Genomic DNA, 27591 nt, shown 5'->3' with positions numbered 1-27591 from the left:
TTTGGTTTGAAAAACACCACTAATTATAATTTATGTGTGTATCTACAATTGCCAGGTAGAGTTTGTTCTTTGTAGAGAACTGTATTGTTCGGGAGACTTTTCAGTTCTGAAAAGAACTGTCCTGCTTCTTACCCTAGGCGGAAGGTATGAAAAGTCGGCTGGGACTACTTTACTTTAGCTTATGGATCATTATTACTACTGCACCATCGCGGAGTCAGGTCTAGTTGGAATTGGATTATTTGGCATTTCGAATACGCCTAGCTGAAACTTACACAGTCTTTTTAAATAAACTATAAACACAATTGATCACATCATGCAAACTACCTTCGACAAGTAAGCTTAAGCCTATCACAACGCACATATTGTTCTTTTATTACCGCCGTCGCGGCAACTGTTGATTTGACCCGCTGACCCTATTATACGGAGTCACGTGACGAGTTCAACCAATCAATGATTCAATCAGCAAAACGGGGATTCCCCCCTCGCACGCAAACTGTCTCTCCATAATTGTGTGTGCGTGCGAGTATGACACTACGACATGTAATGGAACAACGAAGGGAATAGTTGCTGTAGAGAGTTGGTAAGCCGTGGGAAAGCAAGCAAACTTCAACTGATTTATGATGTTCGTCCTCATTAGTTACCTTGGCAGTGCATGACACTAACGTTATAGCTTGTTTGGAGAAAGAGATCGTCGGCGAAATATCGTACGATGGATCCAAAGCGACGTGAATGTTATGCAGTTCGTGTGAAGCTTTCTCTACCTGCGCCCATTGTGGAGGATAAGTTGTGCACTTATTTCCAGTCCAACGAGGGAGGCAACTGCGACGTAGACAGCGTACGTTTAATGGGGGAAGATGCCGATGGCTCTTGGTATAAAGTTGCTTTTGTTGAACAGTCTGGTAAGTTGTACTTTCTAACTAATCAATAGTTCGAATGATCGGCCCTATATTTCATAGATGTTACCGTAGAGATTGTAGTCCGAAAAGGGAACCTTAGCCCATTTTCCTTAATTGTTGAGCTGGGGTTGTTATCAGTCTAATCACAGTCGCCATGCTGTGAATGGGACAAGCCCGATGTTGAAAGATGTTAAAGCCATTACATCGTTGCCTAACAATGCATAAGATGAGTCTCGAAACGAGATCTGGTCCAGATAAAGATTGGGCTTTGTATGTCCAGATTGTGAAGTTAAAAGTTGGTGGATAACTGTTTCCAAGGTCAAAGGTCACCATAGAATGTGTTTTTTGTTAAATCTTCTGTCAATTAATTTTTGGGCTTTGCTAAATCTTAAATAAGTCAATAAGGGCTATATCATTGATTGGGGACAACCACATGTACCTTTATGCAAAATTAAGCTTTTCTGATTATTACAAGTAAAAAGGGGGTCTGAAAATTGAAATAGGATAACATTCCGTATGGCGCCACCACTTTTTCACCAATTTTTACAAAAAAGGATATCTCATTTAGGTAAATAAAATACTTTATTTATTCATATCGAAAAAAATGTGGTGGCGCCGTACGGAAACTTTTCCTTGAAATGAAATTTTATTGTGTTAATGTTTGTGTTTCCAGCAGCCAGTAGAACCAAAGGGGGATACTTGTTTTAAGGCCAGATTGGAATTATACCATAGGTACCATCAGTGGCAGCTTAGTATGTTATTTTAAGGTGTTCTAAAACCAACTATAATTGCAAAACATTCAACGGCGTGAATCGTGCGCACTTGAATAGGGTTGCCACGCCCCTTATATGAGGGACCTTAATTCTGAAATGACCTGGAGTTGGAAAACATTTTTTCCAGTATTTAATGAACATGCTGCTACATGGTACTCAAATGCATCAAAAGTATAAATAAATAAGACGTGATTCCTATAGTTCATATTTCAACAACCTGGTTGTCAAAAACTATAGCAAACTAGTGGGGCTAGCCCAATTATGTTAAGTGCAATATCAAAATTATTTTAATATACAAAGAAATTATATAAAATGGATTTAGGGTGCAAAGTCGATATTAGCTCATATTGACTTTGCTCAAAAAAAAAAGAATTCAACCATGTTTTTTGTTTACCAAATTCGTTATCGGTCGTATTATTCGGAACAAGGGGAAATGACAACTGTGAAATAAAATGTACCTTGATAAAAATTTGTTCATGTGTTGGATGTCGCTATAAAGAGCGATTTTTTCGCATGTCTACTATTATGGTTTATTTATACAAAAATATTTTAAAAAGACACTGGCAGTAAAAAAAACAAAATTAATTGCGGTTTTAAATTTGCAATTTTCCTGTTAATACATTAAAACAATGTAGGGGAAGAATTCCATGATCGTTAAACTGTGTTTAAATAAACATGGCATGTTCGTTTTTGTTTTATTTAAATTATGTCAGTGTTAAATTGTAGTAAAAAGTGTTACATCACACTTTGCTAAGCAATGAAGATTGATACACAGTTAAAATCAGTCCTCAGTGCTTTGTGAAAGTGGCCACAGCATGGAACTCTAGCGAGACCCGCGCTTAGTAATAATAATAATGTTACTAAACTTGTTTAAGCTGCTCCTGTTTTTGTGTTATGGATTTTTAGAGTAGATTGTGGGCAAGCTTTATTTCAACCCTTAAATGTGTACTTTCACCTACTAATATGTAATTCTGCACAGGTGTTAGTAAAGTGTTATCAAGGCCTGATCATGAGATGGTCGTAGATGGAATCAAGATTCCCCTAGAAGTGCGAGGCTACTCAGCACCACCCCCTGATACTTCAGAGTCTGCATCTTCAGAGGTACCTATAGATTCTGTTGATCTTATAAGTGTTTGTGAATTTTTTTTATGATTCAAAACACAGAAATACATTCAGAGGTGCCGTAGTTTTTGAGAAACTAATAAATTGAATTCTACGCAATTATTTTCTCAGTGAGATAAAATAGTTTAGCTTGACAGACGATTCACGCAACTCTCCTGAAGGTGATCTTCTGAAGGTGATCGTCAGCGTGTACTCAGCAAATTATCATCATGTGTGCTTGCCATCAACAAATGGATGGCTCAAAACATGCTTCAGCTGAACCAGGGAAAGACGGAGTTTATTGTTTTTGCGAACAGTCATGTTTTATCCACTCTCCCTAATCTTGAACTAATATTGGCCGACTTTACAATTCCTGCTTCCACATCTGTTAAGAACCTAGGAGTCTCGCTTGATTGTTCTCTGAATATGTCTCATCACATTAGCTCTGTATGTAAGACTGTTAATTTCCACATACGTAATCTATGGCGTATTCGCCGGTTTATTACACAAAGCGCTTGCCATCATGCCGTCAGAAGTCTGGTCTTGTCCCGTCTTGACTATGCCAACTCTCTTTTGGTAGGTGCCCGCGAAAATGACCTCGCTCGACTCCAGCGTCTACAAAACAAGGCCGCTCGGCTAGTATTTGCGTGTGGCCGTGACCAGCCTTCTGCCGGCCTGATTGCATCGCTGCATTGGCTCCCTGTGAAAGAACGTATCAACTTCAAGATTTTCACTCATGTATACAAAATCCTCCACACCCAATCTCCATCATATCTGGTTGAACTTGTTCATTCCCAAAACTCCAATACTGCTGATGAATACAGGCAACGACTCCGCTCATCAGCTGATCAGACCCGGCTTTCCGTTCCTAGAACTAGACGGAAAGCTGGGGATAGCTCATTCTCCATAGCTGCCCCTCGCCTATGGAATGAGCTCCCCGCGGGTCTGAGAGAGGCGATCTCGTTGCCTGTATTCAAAAGCCTCCTCAAGACATTTCTTTTTCCCCACCCATCCTAGTTTGTTTGTTTTTCTTTTGTTTTGTTGTCATAGTCTCATGTAAAGCGCTCTGTTCTCCGTAGAGCGCTATATAAATGTTTCATATTATTATTATTATTATTATTATTATTAAACAGTGCTCTGTGATTTTCACTTACCATTCAAACACTTAACGATTATTTTGAAGCACTGGACAGTCTGGCAGGGCTTAGCCAACAGACTTGGGTAGAAAAGATAGACAGTCTGGTAGGTTTGGTGGCCACATGACATGGGGTACTAAAAGTGCACTAGACATCAGTCTTGCGATAACGGGAATATACAGTCTGGAGGGATTGCGCAAAAGACCATGGGTACTAAAGGTGCAATAGAAAGTGTGGCTGTTATGCTGCATAAGGTGTGCCATCAGACTCGGGTGCTAAAGGCACACTATACACAGTCTTCAGTGACTGGCCAACAAACTCACAACATAGTCAGATACAAAAAGTGCACTAGAGAGTCTAGCAGGGCCTGCCATACAACATAGTTAGGTACTAAATGTGTTTTATGGAGAGTCTCCAAAGGCCTGCCATAGACTCGGGTACTAAAGGTGCACTAGCTAGACAGTCTGACAGGACTGGGCAACAACTGGGGTACCAAGTGTGCAACTGACAGCCTGGTAGGTTTGATGGCAAAAAGATTGGGTACTACAGTGCACTAGACAGTTTGGAGGGACTGTCCAACAGACTTGGGTACTGAAGGTGCACTAGACTGGCCAAATACTCGGGTACTCTAAAGGTGCACTACTCAGTCTGGAGGGACTGTCCAACAGACTTGGGTACTGAAGGTGCACTAGACTGGCCAAATACTCGGGTACTCTAAAGGTGCACTACTCAGTCTGGAGGGACTGTCCAACAGACTTGGGTACTGAAGGTGCACTAGACTGGCCAAATACTCGGGTACTCTAAAGGCACACTACACAGTCTGGAAGGAACGGCCAACATACTTGGGTACTGAAGGTGCACTAGACTGGCCAAATACTCGGGTACTCTAAAGGTGCACTACTCAGTCTGGAGGGACTGTCCAACAGACTTGGGTACTGAAGGTGCACTAGACTGGCCAAATACTCGGGTACTCTAAAGGTACACTACACAGTCTGGAGGGACTGTCCAACAGACTTGGGTACTGAAGGTGCACTAGACTGGCCAAATACTCGAGTACTCTAAAGGTGCACTACTCAGTCTGGAGGGACTGTCCAACAGACTTGGGTACTGAAGGTGCACTAGACTGGCCAAATACTCGGGTACTCTAAAGGTGCACTACACAGTCTGGAGGGACTGTCCAACAGACTTGGGTACTGAAGGTGCACTAGACTGGCCAAATACTCGGGTACTCTAAGGTGCACTACACACTCTGGAGGGACTGTCAAACAGACTTGGGTACTAAAGGTGCACTAGACTGGCCAAATACTCGGGTACTCTAAAGGTGCACTACACAGTCTGGAGAGACTGTCCAACAGACTTGGGTACTGAAGGTGCACTAGACTGGGCAAATACTAAGGTACTCTAAAGGTGCACTTCACAGTCTGGAGGGACTGTCCAACAGACTCGGGGACTTAAAGCTACAACAGATAGTCTTGCAGGGCCTGCCAAAGACTCGGTTACTAAAGGTGCACTCGACAGTCTGGCAGGACTGGGTCTCGCAGGACTGGCCTTGGACGCAGGTACTAACAGTGCACTAAGCTAAGCTTGATGAACTGTCCAACAGACAGTAGACTCGGTTTCGCAACAGTCTACAAAGGGGCTAGTATAAGGGTATTAACAGTGCTGCACCATATAGTCTGGCAGGGTTGCCTAATACTAAACGTGCACTGACAGTATGGTGGGACTGGCCATAGACTAGGGTACCAAAAGTATGCCCTAGACAGTCTTGCAGGACTGGCCTTGGATTCAGGTACTAATAGTGCACTAGCTAAGCTTGAGGGACTGTCAAACAGACGTTGGTGAGCTAGGTTAGGGCCTGCTGTAGATTTGGCTGCAAAAGTTGCAGTGCAGTCTAGCTGGGCTGGTCTTAAATAATGGTTCTAAAGGTGCACTAGATATCTGTCTGACAGAACTGGTAGTAGACTCGGCTACTAAAGATGCAAAGACAGTCTGGCTAGGAAGGCCATCAAGTTGCAAACACACTAAGATACTAAAGGTGCACTAGTCAGTCTGGCGGGACTATAAATACTCAGGTGCTAAAGGTGCACTGAACAATCTGAGGTGACTGATCATAGACTACTTTTTTACAAGCAAGGCAATAGACAGTCTGGAGAGACTGGCCAACAGAATCAGGTACGAAAGGTGCATTAGACAGCTTGATAGGACATGGACATATACTGGCATACTAAAGCTGCATAGGACAGTGTAGCAGGGCTGGCCATAATCCCAGGTACTAAAGGTGCATTAGACAGCTTGATAGGACATGGCCATAGACAGGCATACTAAAGCTGCATATAACAGTGTGGCAGGTCTGGCCATAGTCTCAGGTACTAAAGGTGCATTAGACAGCTTTATAGGACATGGCCTTAGACTGGCATACTAAAGCTGCATAAGACAGTGTGGCAGGGCTGGTCATAATCCCAGGTACTAAAGGTGCATTAGGCAGCTTGATAGGACATGGCCATAGACTGGCATATTAAAGCTGAATAAGACATGGTGGCAGGGCTGCCCATAATCCCAGATACTAAAGGTGCATTAGACAGCTTGATAGGACATGGCCATAGACTGGCATACTAAAGCTGCATAAGACAGTGTGGCAGGGCTGGCCATAATCCCAGGTACTAAAGGTGCATTAGACAGCTTGATAGGACATGGCCATAGACAGGCATACCAAAGCTGCATAGGACAGTGTGGCAGGGCTGGCCATAATCCCAGGTACTAAAGGTGCATTAGACAGCTTGATAGGACATGGCCATAGACAGGCATACTAAAGCTGCATAAGACAGTGTGGCAGGGCTGGCCATAGTCTCAGGTACTAAAGGTGCATTAGACAGCTTGATAGGACATGGCCATAGACTGGCATACTAAAGCTGCATAAGACAGTGTGGCAGGGCTGGACATAGTCTCACGTACTAAAGGTGCGTTAGACAGCTTGATAGGACATAGCCATAGCTGGGTAAATAAAAGAGGAGTAGACAGGTGTCTGATGCAGTATGTCTAAGACTTGAGTTCTAAAATTACACTAGATAGTCTGGTGTGGCTGGTCTTTGACTCTGGTGAGTACACTAGGCAGTCTGGCAAGGTCAAAACAGAATCAGATTCTAAAAGGTGCTAAAACAGAACAGCCGATCGGTATCAGGTGGTGCCCATATAGCATGAGCAAGTACAACTTACTCTATAGCACTACTTCGTCCTTTCAATTAAATTGTTTTGTAAAACACCTGGGAGCAATTTTATAAATAAAGTTGGCCCTTTATAAATGTATGATATATCTTCAAGTACGTGCTAATCCTCCAATCACATTCGCAGAATGGAGTGGTGATAAAAACCTATATTGCACGGCTAATATCACTACCATGCGAATTGTGTGTTTTATGTCACGCGCCAAGTTTGCTTGAAGATAATTTACGTTATCACACGCGCGCTCGTGGAAATTCGGAAAAAAAGCGCATCTGTGTCCCATATCCAACTCGGCCTTTGGCCTCGTTGTTGGGTATGGGACACATAAGCGCTATATTTTTCCGTATTCCACTCGCGCTTGTGTGATAACTTATATTATTATCTAAACTACATCGATAACTTAAGCTGAGATTTGGAGAAGATGATGTACACATGAACACAAATTAACACAATATATTAATTGTTATCAATCTCTTATGTCACTTTTTGACAGGAAAACTTACCAGATAAACCAGAGGAAGATGAAAGACTGATTGAAGTGACTGGTCTGAAACATTCAACACCCATAGAGACCCTTAATCTGTATTTTGAGAATCCACACAAATCTGGAGGAGGTGAAATAGAAACGTTTGAGAGAGAACCTAAGACTGGAGTCATCAGCATTACCTTCAAGGACCAATCAGGTTAGTGTTAAACTTGTAAATGATGAAAGCTTTCAACGCGAAGAGGAGTGAAAAACTCAAGGTAATCCATTCAGTTTATAAGTTTTATCAATTTGTGTCTGTTCGATTGTTGAATTTCAGTTACCCCAATAGTGGCTGGGAAAAAACACACGCTATCAGGCGCCACACTGAACGTCAAGCTTGTCACCAAGAAGAAACGTCGTCCACTTCCGATCAATACACGATGTCTGTTTCTAGAAGGGATACCAGATGGATGCTCCTCTGAGCATGTGACGCTCTTCATTGAGAATAAAGTAGCCGTAGACGAGGAACCCACAATCCGATATGGAGAGAAGCCTGGGACAGCTATTTGTACTTTCTCAAGTGATATTCCAGGTATGTTTTAAACAAAATTTCCACTTTGATGTTTTAATAATTTCAAAATATTTTAATCTAATGGAAAATCATCTACAGCAATCACATTAAAGGCAGTGGACACTACTGGTTGTTTCTCAAAATAATTATTAGCATAAAACCTTACTTGGTTACAAGTAATGGGGAGCTGTTAATAGTACAAAACATTGTGAGAAACGGCTCCCTCTGAAGTAACGTAGTTTTCGAGAAAGAAGTAATTTTCCACGAATTTGATTTCGAGACTTCGGATTTAGAATTTGAGGTCTCGAAATCAAGCATCTGAAACTTCGTGTGTCAAGGGTGTTTTTTCTTTCGTTATTATCTCGCAACTTTGACGACCGATTAAGCTCAAACTTTCACAGGTTTGTTATTTTATGCATATGTTGAGATACTCCAAGTGAGAAGACTGGTCGTAGACAATTACCAATAGTGTCCAGTGTCTTAAAGAACTTTTGAACCATTTGTAAGTACAATGTACGTGGCGTCCAGTAGGTACACCCTTAGTCTGTTTACTATCGTTGAAAGAAATGTAGGAATGATGATATGCAGTTTTTATATAGTGCTTTATTGTGTCCCCTTCTGAAACTTAATTATTATTTGCTTATGCTTGTATTACATAGACCTGGAGGATGTTATCAGAAAAATTTGTAGAAGGAAACTGAAAGGTGCTTCATTGAAGGCAGAGAAGGTTCATCATTGTGACGCCATCTTAGTGCAAGGTTTGATTTCATTTTTAATATTTAATTATCTTGTATATTAGACAAAAAGGAAAACTGACTTTGTTAACTTTGAAATGATTTGGGATTGAAAAAGGGAAAATTGTGGTTTATTTTTTTGAAATCTGAAATAAAAAGTCGCAACATTTTAAGGTGATCCATTTTACCGCACAATGGCATTATGTCGCTTGGCAAGTTTTTCTGCGCTCGCAACCAAAACTTAGCTTACACTAATGACAGGAGAGTAAATCATGAGTCCCGAAACACATTTTGCATACTCCTTGCTACTAGGTTATAATCCTAACTATTACTAAACAGGCCTGGAAGTTCATCTGTCAAAGGGCAAGGCAATTTTTCCAAGAGTACTTGCGTTGCAAATGGAAAGCATTTTACTTAAAATGGGAAATTTGTTTTAGGGGGACCCAAGACCAGGGCAAACATGAGTCTTGTTATCAATTAGGCATGTAACATTTGCTGGCACAGTTCTGCACTTGCACTCGCAAAACGTATAGTGAATGGCAAAACCAAGTTACCTTAGGGGGAGGGTTATGAGAGTCGCTGTTCACTTTGCTCGTCAGAGATATTGTCTCAATGACTATGTAATACCAACATATTTTCAATTTGTAATCATAGGTTTTCTCTGTGTCAATTTGTTAAAAACTTGATAAAGTGCAATTAAAATACAGATCCCTAAAGTTTTTTTTATCTGCACCATTTAAGGAGTTCCAAAAGACTTGGAAATAGTTGAGTTGTATTTTGACAACCCAAAGAAGAGTGGCAGCAGTGGAGTGAGAGACATACAACCAGGACCCATGGATGGACAGGCAATCGTCTACTTTGAAGACTGGAAGGGTATGTACATCACAAAACTAAATTGAGTTGTCATATTACTTCTAAGTTCTTCTGTACATAGATACAACAAAACAAATTTTTTGTATTAATTCTGCTGCCTGTTATTTGACCAGCCATACCGAGTCTGGTCACAGAATCTTGTAAATCTAGATCAACTCAGACTGCATTAGTCTGGGGGGGCGGGGGCTGTGGCTATAATCTCAGGTACTAAAGGTGCAGTGCTAAAGAGTGTCTTGCAGGGCTGGCTAACAGAATCAGGTACTAAAGGTGCAATAGACAGTCTAAAGGGGCTGGCCATATTCTCAAGTACTAAAGGTGCAGTGCTATAGAGAGTCTGGCAGAGCTGACTAACAGATTCAGGTACTAAAGGTGCACTAGACAGTCTAAGGGGGCTGGCCACAATCCCAGGAACTAAAGGTGCAGTGCAATAGAGAGTCTGGCAGGGCTGACTAACAGAATCAGGTACTAAAGGTGCACTATACAGTCTAAAGGGGCTGGCCATAATCTCATATACTAAAAGAGCAGAGCTATAGACAGTCTGGTAGGGCTGACTAACAAACAGTATCAGGTATTAAATGTGCACTAGACAGTGTAAGGGGGTTGGCCATAATCTCATGTACTGAAGGTGCAGTGCTATAGAGAGTCTGGCAGGGCTGACTAACAAACAGAATCAGGTAGTAAATGTGCACTAGGAAGTCTAAAGCGGCTGGCTATAATCTCAGGTACGGGTGCAGTGCTATAGAGAGTCTGGCAGGGCTGACTAACAGAAGCAGGTACTAAAGGTGCACTTGACAGTCTGAAGGGGCTGGCCATAATTTTGGTATTTATTCTGCTGCCTGTTACTTGACCAGCCATACCGAGTCTGGTCACAGAATCTTGTAAATCTAGATTGACTCAGACTGCATTAGACAGTCTTGGGGGCTGTGGTTTTAATCTCAGGTACAAAAGGTGCAGTGCTAAAGAGTTTTTGGCAGGGCTGATCAACAAAATCAGGTACTAAAGGTGCACTAGACAGTCTAAAGGGGCTTTCAATAATCTCAGATACTAAAGGTGCAGTGCTATAGAGAGTCTGGCAGGGCTGACTAACAGAACCAGGTACTAAAAGGTGCACTATACAGTCTAAAGGGGCTGGCCATAGTTTCAGTTACTAAGGGTGCAGTGCTATAGAGAGACTGGCAGAGATGATGACCAACAGAATCAGGTACTAAAGGTGCACTAGACAAGTCTAAAGGGGCTGGCCATAATCGCAGATACTAAAGGTGCAGTGCTAAAGAGAGTCTGGCAGGGCTGACTAACAAAAAGAATCAGGTACTAAATGTGCACTAGGAAGTCTAAAGGGGCTGGCTATAACCTCAGGTACTAAAGGTGCAGTGCTGTAGAGAGTCTGGCAGAGCTGACCAACAGAATCAGGTACTAAAGGTGCACTAGACAGACTAAAGGGGCTGGCCATAATCTCAGGTACTAAAGGTGCAGTGCTAAAGAGTCTGCCAGGGCTAACTAACGGAATCAGAAGGTGCACTAGAAAGGGGCTGCCTATAATTGCAGGTACTAAAGGTGCAGTGCTATAGAAAGTCTGGCAGGGCTGATTAACAGAATCAGGTACTGAAGGTGCACTATAGGCAGTCTAAAGGGGCTGGCTATAATCTTAAATCCTAAACATGCACGGGATGGTCTCACAGGGTTATCGACATTGACTGGGGTGCACTTAATAAGTGCACTACTCAGTCTGGCTAGGCTATCTTGAAACTTTGAGGTCTAGATCAAAGTCTATCATTTGGCTCTTTGGCCTGACTAACAGTAATGCTGGAAATTTGGTATGGAAATTGTCCACAAGACATCTTCTACGTTAGCAATTGTTTCCCTTGGGTGATGAAATGAGCGAGGGTAAATTTCAAATTGATGATCGAAACGAAATTTACAGTCTGCAAACTGCTAAGATTGCTGTAGAGTTGTAGCCGACATCGGTGTCACTTTAGGTGACAGAATATCAGCGTAACATTGGAATCCTGCTGTGTAATGTTTTTACAGAATTATTTCCTAGTGGTATTATTCGAATTTAACACACATGAGCTGTATATGGCCAAACCATCAGAATGTTTTTAAACTAAACAAATAAAGGAGGTTGTAATAATAAAATGAAACATTTATATAGCGCTCTACGGAGAACAGAGCGCTTGTGAAAGTTTGTGACTGGAAAGTCATGAGTCTTCAAGATCAAGACCGAGTCACGAAGTCCTAGTTTTTTGCCCAACTGACTAGAGTCAAGTCCAAGTCACCAAAAGTACAAGATGGACTCGAGTTTGAGTCGAGTCACAACATTGGAATACAGCAATCACTCAAACATGAGGGAAACTAGTTTTTTTTTCACCATGGCAAATATTTAAAGAGAGGTGGCATTTTGTGAATCATGAACAAGGTGTAGCTAGTCACTGGAACTAGCAAAGTGAACCCGGCCCATTTAACAACAGGGAAAACACTGCTGTCAGCAGGTAAATTTATTTCTTAATACACTGTATTATTATTCAAAGTGTTGGACCGCACAGTAAAAGCTCAATCTAAGCAGTTGTTCATTTATTTTATATTTCTGCAGTGGTTCAGGATGTTTTAACAAAGGGTCGTCATAAGCTATGTGGTAAAGATTTGCGGATTGAACCATATCATGACTTCTTGGGAGGACTTAGCCCGCTTGATGCCCCAACTTCACATATCCCCAAACCAGTGCCGGTTGAAGTACAGGAATCGATTATGGAATTCCTCTATGGGAAAGGTGAGAATACCAAGAAGAAGTTGCTGAAAGACTTGGCCAAGGTGAAAGCCAATCTGCTGTGGCCGGATGGTTCTCAGAAGTCTCAAGCTAAACTAGAACCTGTAATTGACAAATCCCAGCACCAATCATGGTTGAACTGGGAAAAGGAAGCTGTCGATGTTCTGACTGACTTCATGAGAGGACACAAAACAGCCAGAGTTCCAGTTCCGCAAACACTGTGGAAGGATGCTGCTGATAAATTGCAGAAGATGACTACAGCTTGCTCGATGGTCCCAGATACTCAACTTCATGAAGTGATACTGGTCGGAGAGCAACGAGATGTTGATGTCGCTGAAGCAACAATAAATGACATCATCATGGAGTTACAGAAGAAGTCCAAGAATAATTCTTCTTTTAAAGCAGAAGGAGACAGTGACACCAAAGAGGTAATTTTTTAGGTTAAGGATACACGTATAGTAACACATGTTTTCAGGATTAAGTAGTTAATCCATAAAAAGAGCATAAAACAACTTGAACATCAGCAGATCATTTGGTGACTCTGGCCAAAAACCCCAGAAACATGTCACTTAGGTTAGACTCATTTTTAAAGTTTGTAATTTTATAATATTTAATAGTGTATTAAATTAAATCATTAACTACTGTTCTTGTCCAATGAACATTCCTAGCCACCTATTCTCCTAGTCCTAGTCTTTTCATTCTCAAATTATGTGTATAAATACAACACCTTTTTGTTATGTAAACACTAAACAGGTGCTTTCCATGCCGCGGGGCCTCATGGGGGAGTCAACAGGGGGCGCAATTGTGTATATGCAATATGAAGTATGCAAGTGTGTAGTACACAACTGTGTAGTTGCTCTAAAGGAAATAAGAGTGATGTAGACTTCTACGCAGGAACCGAGTGAAGCTGCTTCAGCTTGAGTAGAAACTAACATTTTCTCTGTGAACCAGCAGAGGCAATACATTCATTGCATGTGGTCCATCATATACAGCATGTCCCAATTGTGATCTGCTTTCTATCTACTCCTTCCACTCTTTCTCTCTGTTTTTTATTGTTTATATTCTTTGTGGGCATTTTGTTGTATATTTTGATTTTATCGTTTTAGACATCACCTACGATGCTAGGTCCAAGTCTGAGTTCTGGCACTATGAATATGCAGAATGGGGCAACAGGTGGACAACAGATAGCAAACAAACCTACTACACATAACACAGCATCTACACTACATGTATCTACTGAGATTTTAATGTATAAACTATGAAAAACTATGCCACCTATTTTTTGACAGGAACACTTACCAGATAAACCAGAAGAAGATGAACCAGAAGCAGATGAGCAACTGATTGTAGTGACTGGTCTGAACCATTCAACAGATATCGGGGTCCTGAAGCTCTATTTTGAGAATCCAAGCAAATCTGGAGGAGGTGAAATAGAAACGTTTGAAAGAGAATCTGAGACTGGTGTAATCAGCATTACCTTCAAGGACAAATCAGGTTAATGTAAGCTTGTAAACAATAAAAGCGTTCAACTCGAAGATAAGTGAAAACCTAAAGGTAATCCATTAAAGCTTATAAATGCTTGGAAGAGTCGTGGCCGAGCTGTTAAGAGCATCAAATTCAACTCTGGTGTTTCTGATCAGAGTGTGGATCAAATCCCCAGCCATGACACTTGTGCAAGACCCCATTGCTTCGTCCTTCGGATTGGACGTTAAGCTGTTGGTCCCATGTGTTATGTAACGCATGTAAAGGAACCCAGTGCACTTATCGAAAAGAGAAGGGGTTCACCCCGGTGTTCCTGGCTTTGGCTGCTGTCTGCGCTGTAACACCTTGTAAACCCTTGTATAAGGTGCTAAATAATTGGGTCTCAGAATTCATCACTGCAATAACCTATCCCTGAAAGTTTGTATATAGGCTTCTCTGTGCCTTGAGTACCTTGTTTGGTAGATACGTGCGCTTTACAAGTCTTCGTTATTAATAATAATATTATTATTATTATTTTCAAATATTTTAAATTTGTGGGGGTATCAATTTTCCAGTTACTTCTATAGTGGCTGGGAAAAAGCACACACTATCAGGCGATGCACTAAACGTCAAGCTTGTCACCAAGAACAAACGTCGACCACTTCCAATAAATGCCCGATGTCTGTTTCTAGAAGGGATACCAGATGGCTGCTCCTCAGAGCATTTGAAGCTCTTTATTGAGAATAGAGCATCCATGGATGAGGAACCCACAATCCAATATGGAGAGAAGCCTGGAACAGCTATATGTACATTCTCAAGTGATATCCCAGGTAAAATGGTTCTTTTCCAACCAAACTCTCAAATTGCAAGTGTAAAAAACTTTTTTAAAACTTAAAATTTACCTATGCTGGAGATTTTTGAATCACTTTACCTTCTACATCTGTCACATTAGTAGGTACACCCTTCATCTTATTTCTCTAGTTGAAAAAATGCAATAATGATGAAACACAGTTCTTATAGTGCTTATGGCCAAATTTTATCTCTATGTGCTCGCTATTTTTGTGTAAAGCCATGTTTTGTTCATTTAATGAGTTCGTTCAATGTTTTAAGTCGTGTTAAATTAACCCCTTCTTGTATTCACATAGACCTGGAGAATGTTATCCGAAAAGTTTCTCGAAGAAAACTCAAAGATGCTCCATTGAAGGCAGAGAAAGTGCCCTATTCTGACGCAATCTTAGTGCAAGGTTTGATAGCTAATTGTGATATATTTTTTACATATCTTGTTGTTTTCCTTGGCAAACTGTGCTCACAACCAGAGTCTTAATTAGCTTACACTATCGGGTGCTAAAAAAAAGTATACATTTAGAAAAACGTAATCGAAATGGATTTGTTATAAGTTGACAAAAATCTGGCACTAAGTATTAATGGATCAGAGTCGTAGCTTTTTAATTTCTACCAAATCAATCTTCAATTGTTCCGCATGAGTGAACACTACTTCATCTAACGGATTTTAATTGTGTTGCGTACAAAGGTGAAAGGTTTAAAACAGAATCAAACATGTAAGTAGAGATGGTGCGGCTATGTGCTTTGTTGCTAATAAATTTTCAATGATGTGACATAACAGAATTTCAAGCTTTGGTATAAAACTGGTGGTCATCTCTGTACGTTCCCATATTAATGCTCTCAATTGAGTACAACATGGTCTACCTCAGTACACACCATAAAAGAAATACTTTTCAGCGTACTAACAGTGTCTCTTCAGTGCTTCAAGGGTTCCACCACGAGTAGCCAAACGTTCGCTTTCCAACAGTTTTCAGAAAATTGTAGGACGCCGCAATTTAGTCGCGCTGTTTATGACATGCTGAGGAGGGCAGAAGTATGTGTGCAAAGAGTTGAAGGCTATGTTGAAGACTGAATCGTGCAAGTACAAATGATTTCCATTTAAAATGCGTCCGAACTTGGTAGACTTATGGAGGACTGAAAGTTGATACATTTTCGAAGCAAATTTGTGAGTAACAAAGCACATACCTTACTTTACTGACTCTGGTGTTTGTTTCTGTTTTAACCCTTTCACTTTTTTGTGCAAACCAATTCAAATCTGACAACGGTAATGAGGTAGTGTTCACTCATGCGGAACATCTGAGGATTGATTTGGTAGAAATTTAAAAGCTAGGACATTTGTCCACGGATACTTTTTGCCAGATTGTTGTCAACTTACAAAAAATCCATTTAGGATACTTTTTCTAAATGTACACTTTTTCTGAAACATATTTTTAACTCAATACTCCTCTGCAATAACTCTTGCTATAACTCAAGGCCTGGAAGTTCATCTTTAAGAGAGCAAGGCCGTTTCCATTTTACAAAATTTTACAACATTTCAAGGGGACCAAGACGCATCCGTGAGACCACATCAGGGCTGTTGCTAAACTTCAATATCTGCTTGCAACAAACTTCACATTTCTTGTTTTCATTAATGTCTCCAATGATAATGAGGGATATTCGTTTGTCTTAATAGACAAAACCACTATTAATGCCAATAGATTACTCAAATCTTTTGAAATATACAACTCTACATGTAGTAATTTGTTTTCTTTTGTCGATTTTTTAGAAAATTTTTATCTAAAATTTGTAACCCTAGATTTTTTATTTATTTGCACCATTTAAGGAGGTCGACTAGATTTGGACATGGTTGAGTTGTATTTTGACAACAAGAAGAAGAGTGGAGGCGGTGCAGTGAGAGAGTTACAACCAGGACCCATGGATGGACAGGCAATCGTCTACTTTGAAGACTGGAAGGGTATGTACATCTGAATTTGAACGATCATAATTATTCTCTGATTCAGGTCACAGAATCTTGTATGGAGTCTCACACATTAAGCCCTCAGTTTTTTTTACTCTTGACTGACACTGATGCTAAAAATAATTTGGCCTGTCCAAAAACCCAAACTGGAAAACGAATTTAAATGACAATCTTCCATAAGAAATCTAAACTGATATGCAGTCTGGAAACTGAAGACGGTGCTCACCTAAATGGGCAGGCATGCAACTGTTCAGCTGATCAGCTGGTTTTCTCTTTTTCTTTTCGAAACTGCCATAGAAAAGTGAAAAACACTGTAAAAAAAATATTAAGCGGATCGGACATTTTTTTTTTTTTTTTTGGAATCAGAAAGTTGCATGTCTGAATTTACATTAAAAATATGAAGTCAAAGAAAAAGTTCATCAATGACACAAACATTTCCTCGTGGAGTATTTTCCCATTGTTTCAAGTTTTCACAGAGAGGTTATGTTATTGGAACCAGAGGAAGCAAAGTTGCCCCCACCTTTAGATTAAAAGTGGAAAGATGTGCTGTCAGCTTGTCAATTTATTTCTAAATTTGTGTTATTCAAATTATTGGACCATAAGTTTTGCTCTCAAATTAACCATAATCAAGTTTTATTCCTTTGTTTTCATTCCTGTAGTGGTTGAGGATGTTTTAAGAAGAAGTCATCATAAGCTCGGTCGCAATGAACTGCGGGTTGAACCATATCATGACTTCCTGGGAAGACTGAGCCCATTTGATGCCCCAACTCCACACATCCCTAAACCAGTGTCGGTAGAGGTACAGGAATCTATTATGGAATTCCTATATGGGAAAGGTGCGAATGCTAAGAAGAAGTTGCTGAAAGACTTAGCCAAGGTGAAAGCTAATTTGCTGTGGCCGGATGGTTCTCAGAAGTCTCAAGCTAAACTAGAACCAGTAGAAGATGACTCCCAGCACCAATCGTGGTTGAACTGGGAAAATGCAGCTCTCGATGTTGTGACTGACTTCATGAGCGGATACAAAACAGCCAGAGTTCCAGTTCCGCAACCACTGTGGAAGGGTGCTGCTGATAAACTGCAGAAGATGACTACAGCTTGCTCAATGGTCCAAGATACTCGACTTCATGAAGTAATACTGGTCGGGGAGCAAAAAGATACTGATGTCACTGAAGCAAAGATAAATTTGGTCACCAAAGAGTTACAGAAGGAGGCTGACTATGATGCTGAGCAAACAAAAGAAGACATTACCTGGGATGAAGAGAAGCTACGACTCTTTTCCTTGTGTGGGATTAAACAGGAGATCGAAAAGTCCTTTCCAGCTCTGAAGATCACAGTTTTCAGCTCATATGGTAAAACTGGCATCACTCTAGATGGAATAAGGAAAACCATCAAAGACGCGGAGCTAAAGATAAGGAGGATGATGGACACTTTAGAAAAGACAGAGGTCAAAGCCGGTAGTACAAAGGTACGATTTGTTCAGCGTGTTCCAGACGCAATTCATGAAGTTCTAGGGTCACTGAATATTCATGCAGCATGCAGTGGATCAGATGATGGTAAGATCACAATCTACGGTGCTACTGCCAGAGATGTCAGGAAAGCTAAATCATACATCGACAATGAAATAGATGAAGATACCCTTGCAATCAAAGGACAGTCTGCTTTAGCTGTCTTACAAGGCCACGATGGGAAGAGACTTTTGGATTCGATCAACAATCAAAAGTTCGTCATGGCAGGCATCAGCCATGAGCCAGGTATTTGTCAGTTCTCCATTCAAAAAAGCTTGTAATAACCAACCATTAAACATTTTTATTCGCTCTTGATTACAAATCCAGAAGAAATTATTGAGACGAGTTTTAGTTTTATCTAACGCAATAATAAAAAACATTTTAAAATAAAATTTAACGTTATTCCTTGATGTTCAGGTGAGTCATCTCATGACTCATTGGTTAATATGGCAAATAATTGAAAAAGCATTTCTGATGGTAAATTGATAAGATATATGTACATGTTATACAAACCTTGGCCTGACGTAAGTGTTACAAATTTTTCAGAAATGCCAACTAAACCACTCATAAACGAACAGCGAAAGGTATAATTGCAAAAAATGTAAACTAATTACATTCCTTTATTTGAAATGTGATGACGTCAAGTGAGGATAAAGGGAAAAAACTGCCATGTTAAAGCCAATTTGCAATTTTTAAGGAACATTTAAAAAAAATATTTACCTGTTGTGGTTAGCCGCCAGCATTTACTTGTCATGAATTGATGTTATGTTTATTTGCAGGTGCCAAGTTTATTAAACTTGCAGGATTTAAGAGAAATTTGGATGAAACAAAGAACCACATCATGGATTATCTCAAGAAAAATGTCATCATCAAAAGCACCATTCACTCAAATAAGAGCAAAATACGCCTCATTACCACATATCATAGTCAAGAGTTGGAAAAAGTAAGACAACGACATCAACAAGATCTTGTAGCGACCCAGGCACAGATGAGTGGAAGGAACAGAGGATTTATTATCCAGGGCAATGAGGAGGGTTTAGATGCAGTAAAAGAGAAACTGTATCCTGTATACAAGACGGGCATGGCTAGACTGTTCCGTCAAAAGAAAGGCAAGAAATTCTTGGAGTGTGTCGAGAGAGAATTTCATTGTGTGATTACCACCGATTGTAACGAGGAGAGTGATGACAAGGCTGCAAGTACTAAATACCACATGAAAACAGCTGCACCAGGTGAGTAGCATTAATAACAAAATGTTATTTAAACCATAAGTAAGTAGTGTCAATTTGGACATAAACAAAATAATCAAAACGAACAATCAGTTTATTTGTAAACCAGTTGGAATTCCCATGATTCTAATTTTGTTTTTCATGTCAGCATATTGTTTTTTGTTTGTTTTTTCGCACCACGTGATTATGTCACGCTAAGTTGTAGATATTTGTTTATATATTAAGGCAATCATTTAACTATTTAATTATTTTGTTTATTATTATTACTGTTATTTTCTGAGCTACTCCCTTACTGTGCCTGTTATATATTAGAAGTATTTACTGGGTTGTCTTTGTATAGTGTGTTTATTTGATGTATGCTTTTGCTGATGAATGTTGAATAAACGGAGTAATAAACTCCACATCAAAAAAAACAACAAACAAACAAAAACTTATGATGAGTGAGTTTTGATTTCAAAGCTTACGTTTTGATTCATTATAATACTTTTCCTCAACACAGATTGTCTTAGCATTTTGTTATACCTACAGTCTCGGCCAAAAGGCTTGAGCCACATGACAATTCCCTTCCCCATTCCCCCGCTCCTCCACTCAATGTTCTCAATGTTGTTTACCCATGCAGGAGTGCAAACCGCACAATGAGAGCCAACATTGAACAAGGGTTGGGGCCCATGGCTGAGAGTTTCGATTGTAGAACGGTGCAAAAACTGCGATTCAAATAAGCTGCTTTCTTGTTCCACTTTGCCCAAGTTAGCTTGACTTTTGCCGTCGGAATTCATAGAATTTTTTACTATGACATGTCAAAATGTGAATGAGAATTCCCCTCGATCCACTTGGCAAAAGTAGTAGTTCCGGCCGATTTCCTACATTCTGCCCAGGTAGCAGTCTAAAAAAATTGATGTTTCCTCAACAGAATTTGTAACTAAGAGAGTTAATTCTGCTGTATACGGTGCTGAAGGTGTTGTAGATGACAAGAAAGAAGAAGACCTTCAAGAAACGGTCATTCTACAGCTCAGTGCCATTGATATGAAATCCTTGCTGAAGGCTTCAGACAAACTTGATACATTTCAAGCAGAGGAATTTCTATCTGAAGTATGTGTAGATTGTCAAAGTTAGTTACTTAAGTCCAATACTGCAATACTAAATGGTGAACTCTTAATAAGTGGTAGTAATTTGCCTGATCCCCATCGAAAGCAGTTTTTGTTAACAAGTACAATCCTTGATCAAAGAGAACCTAACAACATCATGAACTAAATGAGGTTCATATGTAAGCCTTCAGTAAATGGTAGAATTTGATAGTGCAGATGTGTTTTTTATTTTGTACATAATATTATATTTTATATTCAAAAGTAACAATGTCATATTTGATTTTGTATCCGACATAGGATTTTCCAGATCCGATGGGATTGCTTGACAAAATGACAACAGAACACAAAGCTCAACTTAAACAAATCGGAAGGAAACGTGATGTTAGTATATAATGTTATACCTTTTTTAAACTCAAATTATAAAAGCGTGGTTTTTCTGTCCTGAAAGTAACAACAAATTTATTGAAAATGTACAGAGCTTCATTAAAGATCAGCAAAATCAGCATAGTTGGTGCGATACAGTAATAGCAATGGCAGTGAAATCAAGTTTGGTAAGGTAATTGACAAAAACTACTTAAAAGTTTACAATGAGGTAGGTTCAACTTTACATGTATTTACATACAAGTATTGTTTCCTTACTGTGAATGTACTGCTCTAAAGTAACCTGTTCTACCAGTTGCTTGAAGATTAAAAGTTCTGTTCACGTGTACTGTGGGGGTTAAACACAGTCAATAAAAGGCAACTTATTAATATTTTTGTTGTCAATAAAACTCAGTTTATAACCCCAGTTATACATAGCCACTAATGACAACAGCACCAAAGCACTTGAAAAGGTAGTATTACGTGTATAATAATTGTTTTCTTTCTTTTAAACTCTTAAAATTAAGGAGTGAGAGGAATGGCCTTGCTTTACAAAATATTTGCTGGCATGTCAAGGGAAAAGGCATTAGACACGAATCCATTAAAAACTTAATCCATTCATAATTTGAAGTGCCTGCTCCACTGAACCATACACTCATGCAACTTTATAAAACAGTTGCCTGTGTACGCACCATAATTATGCTACAGTGTCTCACTCTAGGCATGACCTGTTAACCCGACAGAAACTCAAATACCATTTTGTAAGACCACCGCTGTATGTCGCACAAGAGCTTGTGTATTAATTGCGTCCTCAACATTTAAAAAATTACAATTTTTTCTCACCATATTTTTGTTTGATTACCTAACTATCAACCCTAGGTAACGGTGGAGCCTTCTAAAGGTCGGGCCAAGTTCATCCGTGTGGAGGGATATAAATTCAACGTCAAGGATGCCTTACTAGACATTTCACAGATGTTCACAAGAATTCAAAAGGAGGAGACAGAGAAGCAAAAGATGGAACACCTCGCAAAAGAAGTGAGTGCACACATTATTATGAATTTTAAAAAGGGTTTGTTGTATCTTGACTTCAAAAATATGTAAGCGATTTTCGGATAGTGTCAATGAGTGCTTGAGGGATTCCATTAAATGGTTGCATAGTCTTACCAGTGGCCATCTGCAGTAGCAAAAATGTATTCTAATGTTTAACGGGAACAACATTCCTTGAAATCACATAGAGGTTTCCCTTGTTAGATGGCCCAACAAATAAAGTTTTGAATTGTCAGAAAGTACAAATGCATACTTTGTGCCTAACACTTACTGTTTAAAAAACTTACACAAAAATGTCTGTTGTGCTTTGACAATTCATTGAGTGTGACAATGCCATTAACAACATGAACAAAATCAGAATTACATGTAAATTCAAGGCAGTGCAAGTTGACGAAGGGCTCCTTCAAGTTTGATTAAACTAACCTAAGTAATTTTTGATTAAACTACAGGTCAAGTGGAAGTACAGCACTCCATCTGGCATGGAAGACTATGATGAAGAGGTTAATGCCCTCCTAGAAGAGGCTTACCAGAAGAAAAAGCCAAATTTGACACTTGATCTGGAAGAAGGAAAAGCAGTTATTGACTTCCAACAGATGCAGGAAACGTGTAATCGAAGCGTATATAATGTCCATCGTGTCGACCTGAAAAGTGGTAAAAATGTGCAACTGGTTGTTTTTGTTTATTATTTTGTAACAAATGACTCGTTTGAGATATCAAGGTAATAGTGATATTCATACTTGAGCCACGTCAATTGTGAATATTTGGTAATTCAGGGTTAAAAATATGCAAAAAATACAATGTATTTAACTCCAAGGCCAGCCAACCTGGCGTATTGTTTGTAAAATCCTTTGAACTATGAAGGTCAAAGAAGGTTTAATGGAAAGCACTTCAAAAATTTTTTTTTTTTTATATACCAAGCTGATTGCAAGAATTTTTGCATCGTCCCAATCATTCCTTGGCCAAATTCTATGGCACTGACAATCTTGGAAAAGCTGGTGCTAAGGGTAGCAGGAACATCCACAATTAACCTTTTGGACATTTCACAGGAAATAAAGAATAAATGCTTGTGTGCACTTACTGAACCATTCTTAGGCCGTGTCCGAAACGACGACTTCGGCTACAGCTACGGCTAGGTCGCGCGCGTCTGCCATTCTTCAACACTGGTAGACGCGCTGATCTAGACGTAGTTGTAGCCGAAGTCGTCGTTTCGGACACGGCCTAAGCTTATAAATGCAGCTCCTGCAACTGCTACATTGTAAAGCAGTGTTGTAGTCGAGTCCATGACCTTCGAGGCAGAGGCTGAGTCCGAGTCATGGGTCTGCGAGGCCAAGACTGTCACAACACGAGGCCAGGGCCAAGGCCAAAACCATCCATATTCGGCCTCGAGATTGGCCTTGAGACCTCTTACATTGGACTGATTGTAAGTGGACAAAGTGATTTTTGTTCTGTTCGCTCCATGGCGAGCAGAGCAATGAGATTGAGCCCCAGATTAAACCTACTGAATTTACTAGGAGTTGTAACATACAAACGTAAGTTTCATGTCGGTTAAAACTGCAGTTTAAATTCATTGTGCATTTTATCTGCAGCTGCCAGATTTGAACCACCAAGTAACTGGATACCGATGATGAAAGGGGAGTCAACCAAAATGGTAAAGCTGACTGCAGGATCTGCTGAGTACACAGCTGTTGAAACCAAGTTCCGGGCATCTGTGGGTGGTTATGTCACTATTATTGAGGTATTCATTACTTTCATATATTTACCGAATTCACCTAACATCATCACCATAAATAAATCTTGTTGCGCTATTTTGACTGGTATTGATAAAATGAAATGTATTTGTGTAGTACATTTGAAACATACTTTAACCCTACTTTGTTTTTGTATGACTTTTAGATAGAGAGAATTCAAAATCAAGATTTGATGATGCAGTATCAAGCCCGTAGAGCTGCACTAGAGAATCGTCTGAATAGAACTAATAATATTGAGATGGTTCTCTACCATGGAACAGATGAGCAAACCTCTAAAAAAGTCAGAGCACAGGGATTCAACCGCAGATTTTGTGGGAGGAATGGTAAGTTCATTTCATGTATAACTAACAAACAGTTTCTTAATACATACGGAATCAGCTTAGATTTTAGCTGGTTCAATGTTGGGTTAAGCACGCACTTAAAATAGTCACCTGTAAAACTTTAATCACTGTAAAGCTTTTATGGTTAATGGCCTTAGCCTTCGATCCAAACCGGACCTGTTTCAGAAGCATAAACAAGTACAAACAAATAAGTATCCATTTATAGAAAAAGGGAGGGGAAAGAGATTTAGGGAATGCATCCAGAAAAAAAGCGGGACAGTTAAAGCCAATAAAAGTTATGGTAAAAACCCAACATGTGGTTTGTGAGTTTCGACATTTTTTAACAATGTATTTGCGATAACGTGCAAATTGAAACGTGCATTAATGTATGCTGACCCGCTGACCCCCATCGCTTCTGATTGGTTTGGAGTTTTGCTACCCTTTTGGGTAAAAACACCTTAATACCGTATTATTTTCTCTTTTCATCAGCAACTGCATATGAAAATGGCACCTACTTTTCTGTCTCAGCAAGCTACTCTGCACAAGCTCAATATGCTAAACCAGATGCATATGGCACAAAGCATGTATTCGTGACAAATGTGCTTGTTGGAGATTACATCAGAGGCAGCCATGGAATGATCACTCCACCTCCAAAACCACAGAATCCTGCTGAACTGTTTGACAGTGTTGTAGACAACATGAATTCTCCTGGCATTTATGTTATATTTCATGATGCACAGGCATACCCAGAGTATCTCATCAAATTCCAGTAACAAAGAACCCAGTTGCATAACCTAAATTCAGGCTTTTCATCAATTTTACTTCATTTTTGAAATTTTCCAGATTATGATTTCATGAAAAATGCGATGATGAACCAAAACAACACGACTTTTAAAATACCAAGTACTGTTTTTGCTTGGTTTTAAAGTTTGTAAACCTGCAAATAAAGCAATCATGTGTGTATGGGTAAAACAAAACAAAATTAATATTCTTCACTCCCGAGATGCAAGTTAAACATCTGTTATAAAGCAATCATGTTGTTTCACTGATGGGTGCTTCATTAATGAGCAGATACTAATCTTTGTACAATGACAATCTCTGTGGTTTAAAAAAAAAATGTTACTATAACCTTACATGTACATACAGGCTATTGTTTTGTTCTTTACAACATCTCACCTCAATAGGACTCCCTCTGGAAAACGGTAACTTCTCACTAAAATATTTCATTCTAAAGCAAAACAAAATTAAGGCATCTGAATGCACAAATTTTGCAACAATGGTGTTTTTTTCTTTCATGAGATTTTTTTTTTTTTCTTGTAACTTCGATGACTAAGTGAGCCCAAATTTTCACAGATTAAATTGTTATTTTGTGCATATATCGAGATACACTAATTGAGAATATTTTAACAATCAAATGTGTCCAGTGCCTTTAAAGGCACTGGACTCTATTGGTAATCACTCAAAGTAATTGTTAGCATAAAACATACTTGGTAGCGATCACCCACTGAAGTACATGTAATGTAGTTTTGGAAAAAGAGGCAATTTGTTTCTCAAATTAAAAAATGTCAGCCCTGAAGTGTTTTGTAGGTACCTGAAAGCGCATATTAATCTATGCAACAAGGATGTTTATCTTTCATTATTCTCTTGCAAATTTGACGACCAATCGAGCCCAAATATTCACAGGCTGTTATTTTATGTACATGCATATGTTTGGTCACACCAAGTAAGAACACTAGTGTTTGACAATTACCAAACGTGTCCAGCCGTCGATTTCACCAAACTCTTCCTAACTTAGGATTAATCTTAGGACTTAGGACGGGTTCAGTTCCGTATCAAAATACGTAGGACGCATTGAACTCATCTTAAGTTAGGACGGGTTACTCGTCCTAACTCGAGATAGGATTGATCCTAGCGTTTCGTGAAATCGGCTGTAAACTTAAACTTCAGTTGTTTTAGATTGTATTTTGTGTAAGACATTTTATATTCACAGCTCCAGTTTGGTAGGATGAATATCAATATTGTAATGACATATATCTCTTCGGCTTGGGGTGACTATGTTTAAACTCATTAATAATATTCTTCCTAATTCTATTTGTTCTTTATTTACAAACAAATCATGTGTCTACAGTAATTTTACAAGACATTGTAAAGAATTTCACCAATCATTTGCACGTACAAAACTTTCCCATAGAACTGTCAGGCATGAAGGTCCTAGGCTATGTTTTTCACTAGACTCTATTATTAAAACTGCCCCACTCTTATTTCCTTTAAACATTTATAACCAAGGGACTCCTTCTTGAGTACATACCTATAATACTAGATTTAGCTGCTTTTTTTAATTTGATTTGATTTGGACTGTGTCATGTACGTTGTTTTTGTACATATTGTTCAATAAGTTTGTGTTAACAAACTAGTTTACTAAAAGTTTTTGTATTTTCCTGGGGGTCATTTCCAGAAAAGCAATGTTTTTTTATGGCCTCCATCTACATGTATGTATTTGTTTACTATATGTTTTAATTTAATTGTCTTCTACCTTGGTATTGCTATATCTAATCTTTATAAAAAAGTATGCTATATAGCTATTATTGTACAACTTGATTGGTGTGTGAATGGGGGAAAAGAACTCAACTGAACTGAAATAATGTGGAGCTTAGTGAGCTTAAAATCATAGTTGACACCAACAATATTTTCTGACGATTAGTTGAATATGTTTCCTTTTAGCGGGTGATGGGAAGATTTGTTTTAAGTTTTCAAAAACAGGCAGTAAATTACAAATAATACACATTCATAATTTGATATTATTTTAGTTTTGGGGGTAACTTTTTGACCTTTTTAGCCCATATGTATTATAAAGAGTTACAACCGTGACTGGAAAAGTTTGATAAATTTCATAGAGCTGCTCAGCACAAAAATCTGCTTAGCATGAGATTTCTTCCTTGATAAAAACAGGATTAACGACCAAGTTTCCATTTGTTGCACATTGCTTTTTGGCTGGTATTCAGCTGTTGCTTTCCCATCCTGTAAATCATTTGGAAATATGGTCGGTAATCTCTTTTTTTATCGAGGCAGAAATTTCATGCTAAGCATATTTGTGTGCTTAGCAGCTCTATGAAATTGGGCCCTGGTAGTCTGTTGTGCCCACCAATCATTTTATGCTAGAAAATTACGTAACTATGTGTCGCACTATGGATTTCTGGATAACATCAGAAAATCTTCTTTTTTTTGTTATTTTCAGATAAAACATTGCTTTGTGAACGAACACAGTCATTTATTTCTTTATATATTTTGTGTTTGTTTATCATGGGTAACTACAAAAATGCAATGGTAAAAAACAGATTACAGATGATGACATTGCACATTCGTTTAAAAAACTTTCTGGCTCCTAACACTCATAACATTTGTAATTAAAATAGGGTGATTATCTGTTAAAGAAAAAATACTCAAATCATCAACAGATAAAAAACTTAGAGTGGAGTAAATAATAAACATTGTCAGTGGAAAATGGA

At 39.1% G+C, this 27591-nt stretch overlaps 1 protein-coding gene across 2 annotated transcripts; it reads left to right on the top strand.

Moving 5' to 3' along the window:
- The first annotated feature begins 556 nt into the window (after positions 1 to 556).
- Positions 557 to 27591, top strand: LOC139941239 (uncharacterized). 2 transcript variants are annotated; one of them, XM_071937717.1, is made up of 20 exons: positions 557 to 899; positions 2649 to 2770; positions 7619 to 7808; positions 7929 to 8183; positions 8822 to 8920; positions 9638 to 9769; positions 12360 to 12961; positions 13823 to 14027; positions 14687 to 14824; positions 15140 to 15238; positions 16660 to 16791; positions 17454 to 18545; positions 19079 to 19528; positions 20436 to 20614; positions 20908 to 20991; positions 21850 to 22005; positions 22467 to 22668; positions 23604 to 23752; positions 23911 to 24088; positions 24575 to 27591. In XM_071937717.1, exons 1-20 carry the CDS (start codon positions 710 to 712, stop codon positions 24856 to 24858), a joined length of 4938 nt encoding a protein of 1645 aa, XP_071793818.1. In that variant the 5' UTR covers positions 557 to 709; the 3' UTR covers positions 24859 to 27591. The 2 variants fall into 2 exon arrangements, with proteins under 2 accessions (XP_071793818.1, XP_071793817.1); XM_071937716.1 differs by having other exon boundaries at positions 14570 to 14824.

The sequence above is a fragment of the Asterias amurensis genome, chromosome 8 (genome assembly GCF_032118995.1).
Source record: "Asterias amurensis chromosome 8, ASM3211899v1".
Taxonomy (NCBI): domain Eukaryota; kingdom Metazoa; phylum Echinodermata; class Asteroidea; order Forcipulatida; family Asteriidae; genus Asterias; species Asterias amurensis.
This window is presented reverse-complemented; position numbering and strand designations above follow the sequence as displayed.

Excerpts from the sequence above, each read along its gene's own strand:
- LOC139941239 (XM_071937716.1), top strand. The coding sequence starts at position 710 with ATGGATCCAAAGCGACGTGAATGTTATGCAGTTCGTGTGAAGCTTTCT. Across the intron at positions 8,184-8,821 it reads TTTCTCAAGTGATATTCCAG|ACCTGGAGGATGTTATCAGA; the intron begins GTATGTTTTAAA and ends TGTATTACATAG. Across the intron at positions 22,006-22,466 it reads TGGAACACCTCGCAAAAGAA|GTCAAGTGGAAGTACAGCAC; the intron begins GTGAGTGCACAC and ends ATTAAACTACAG.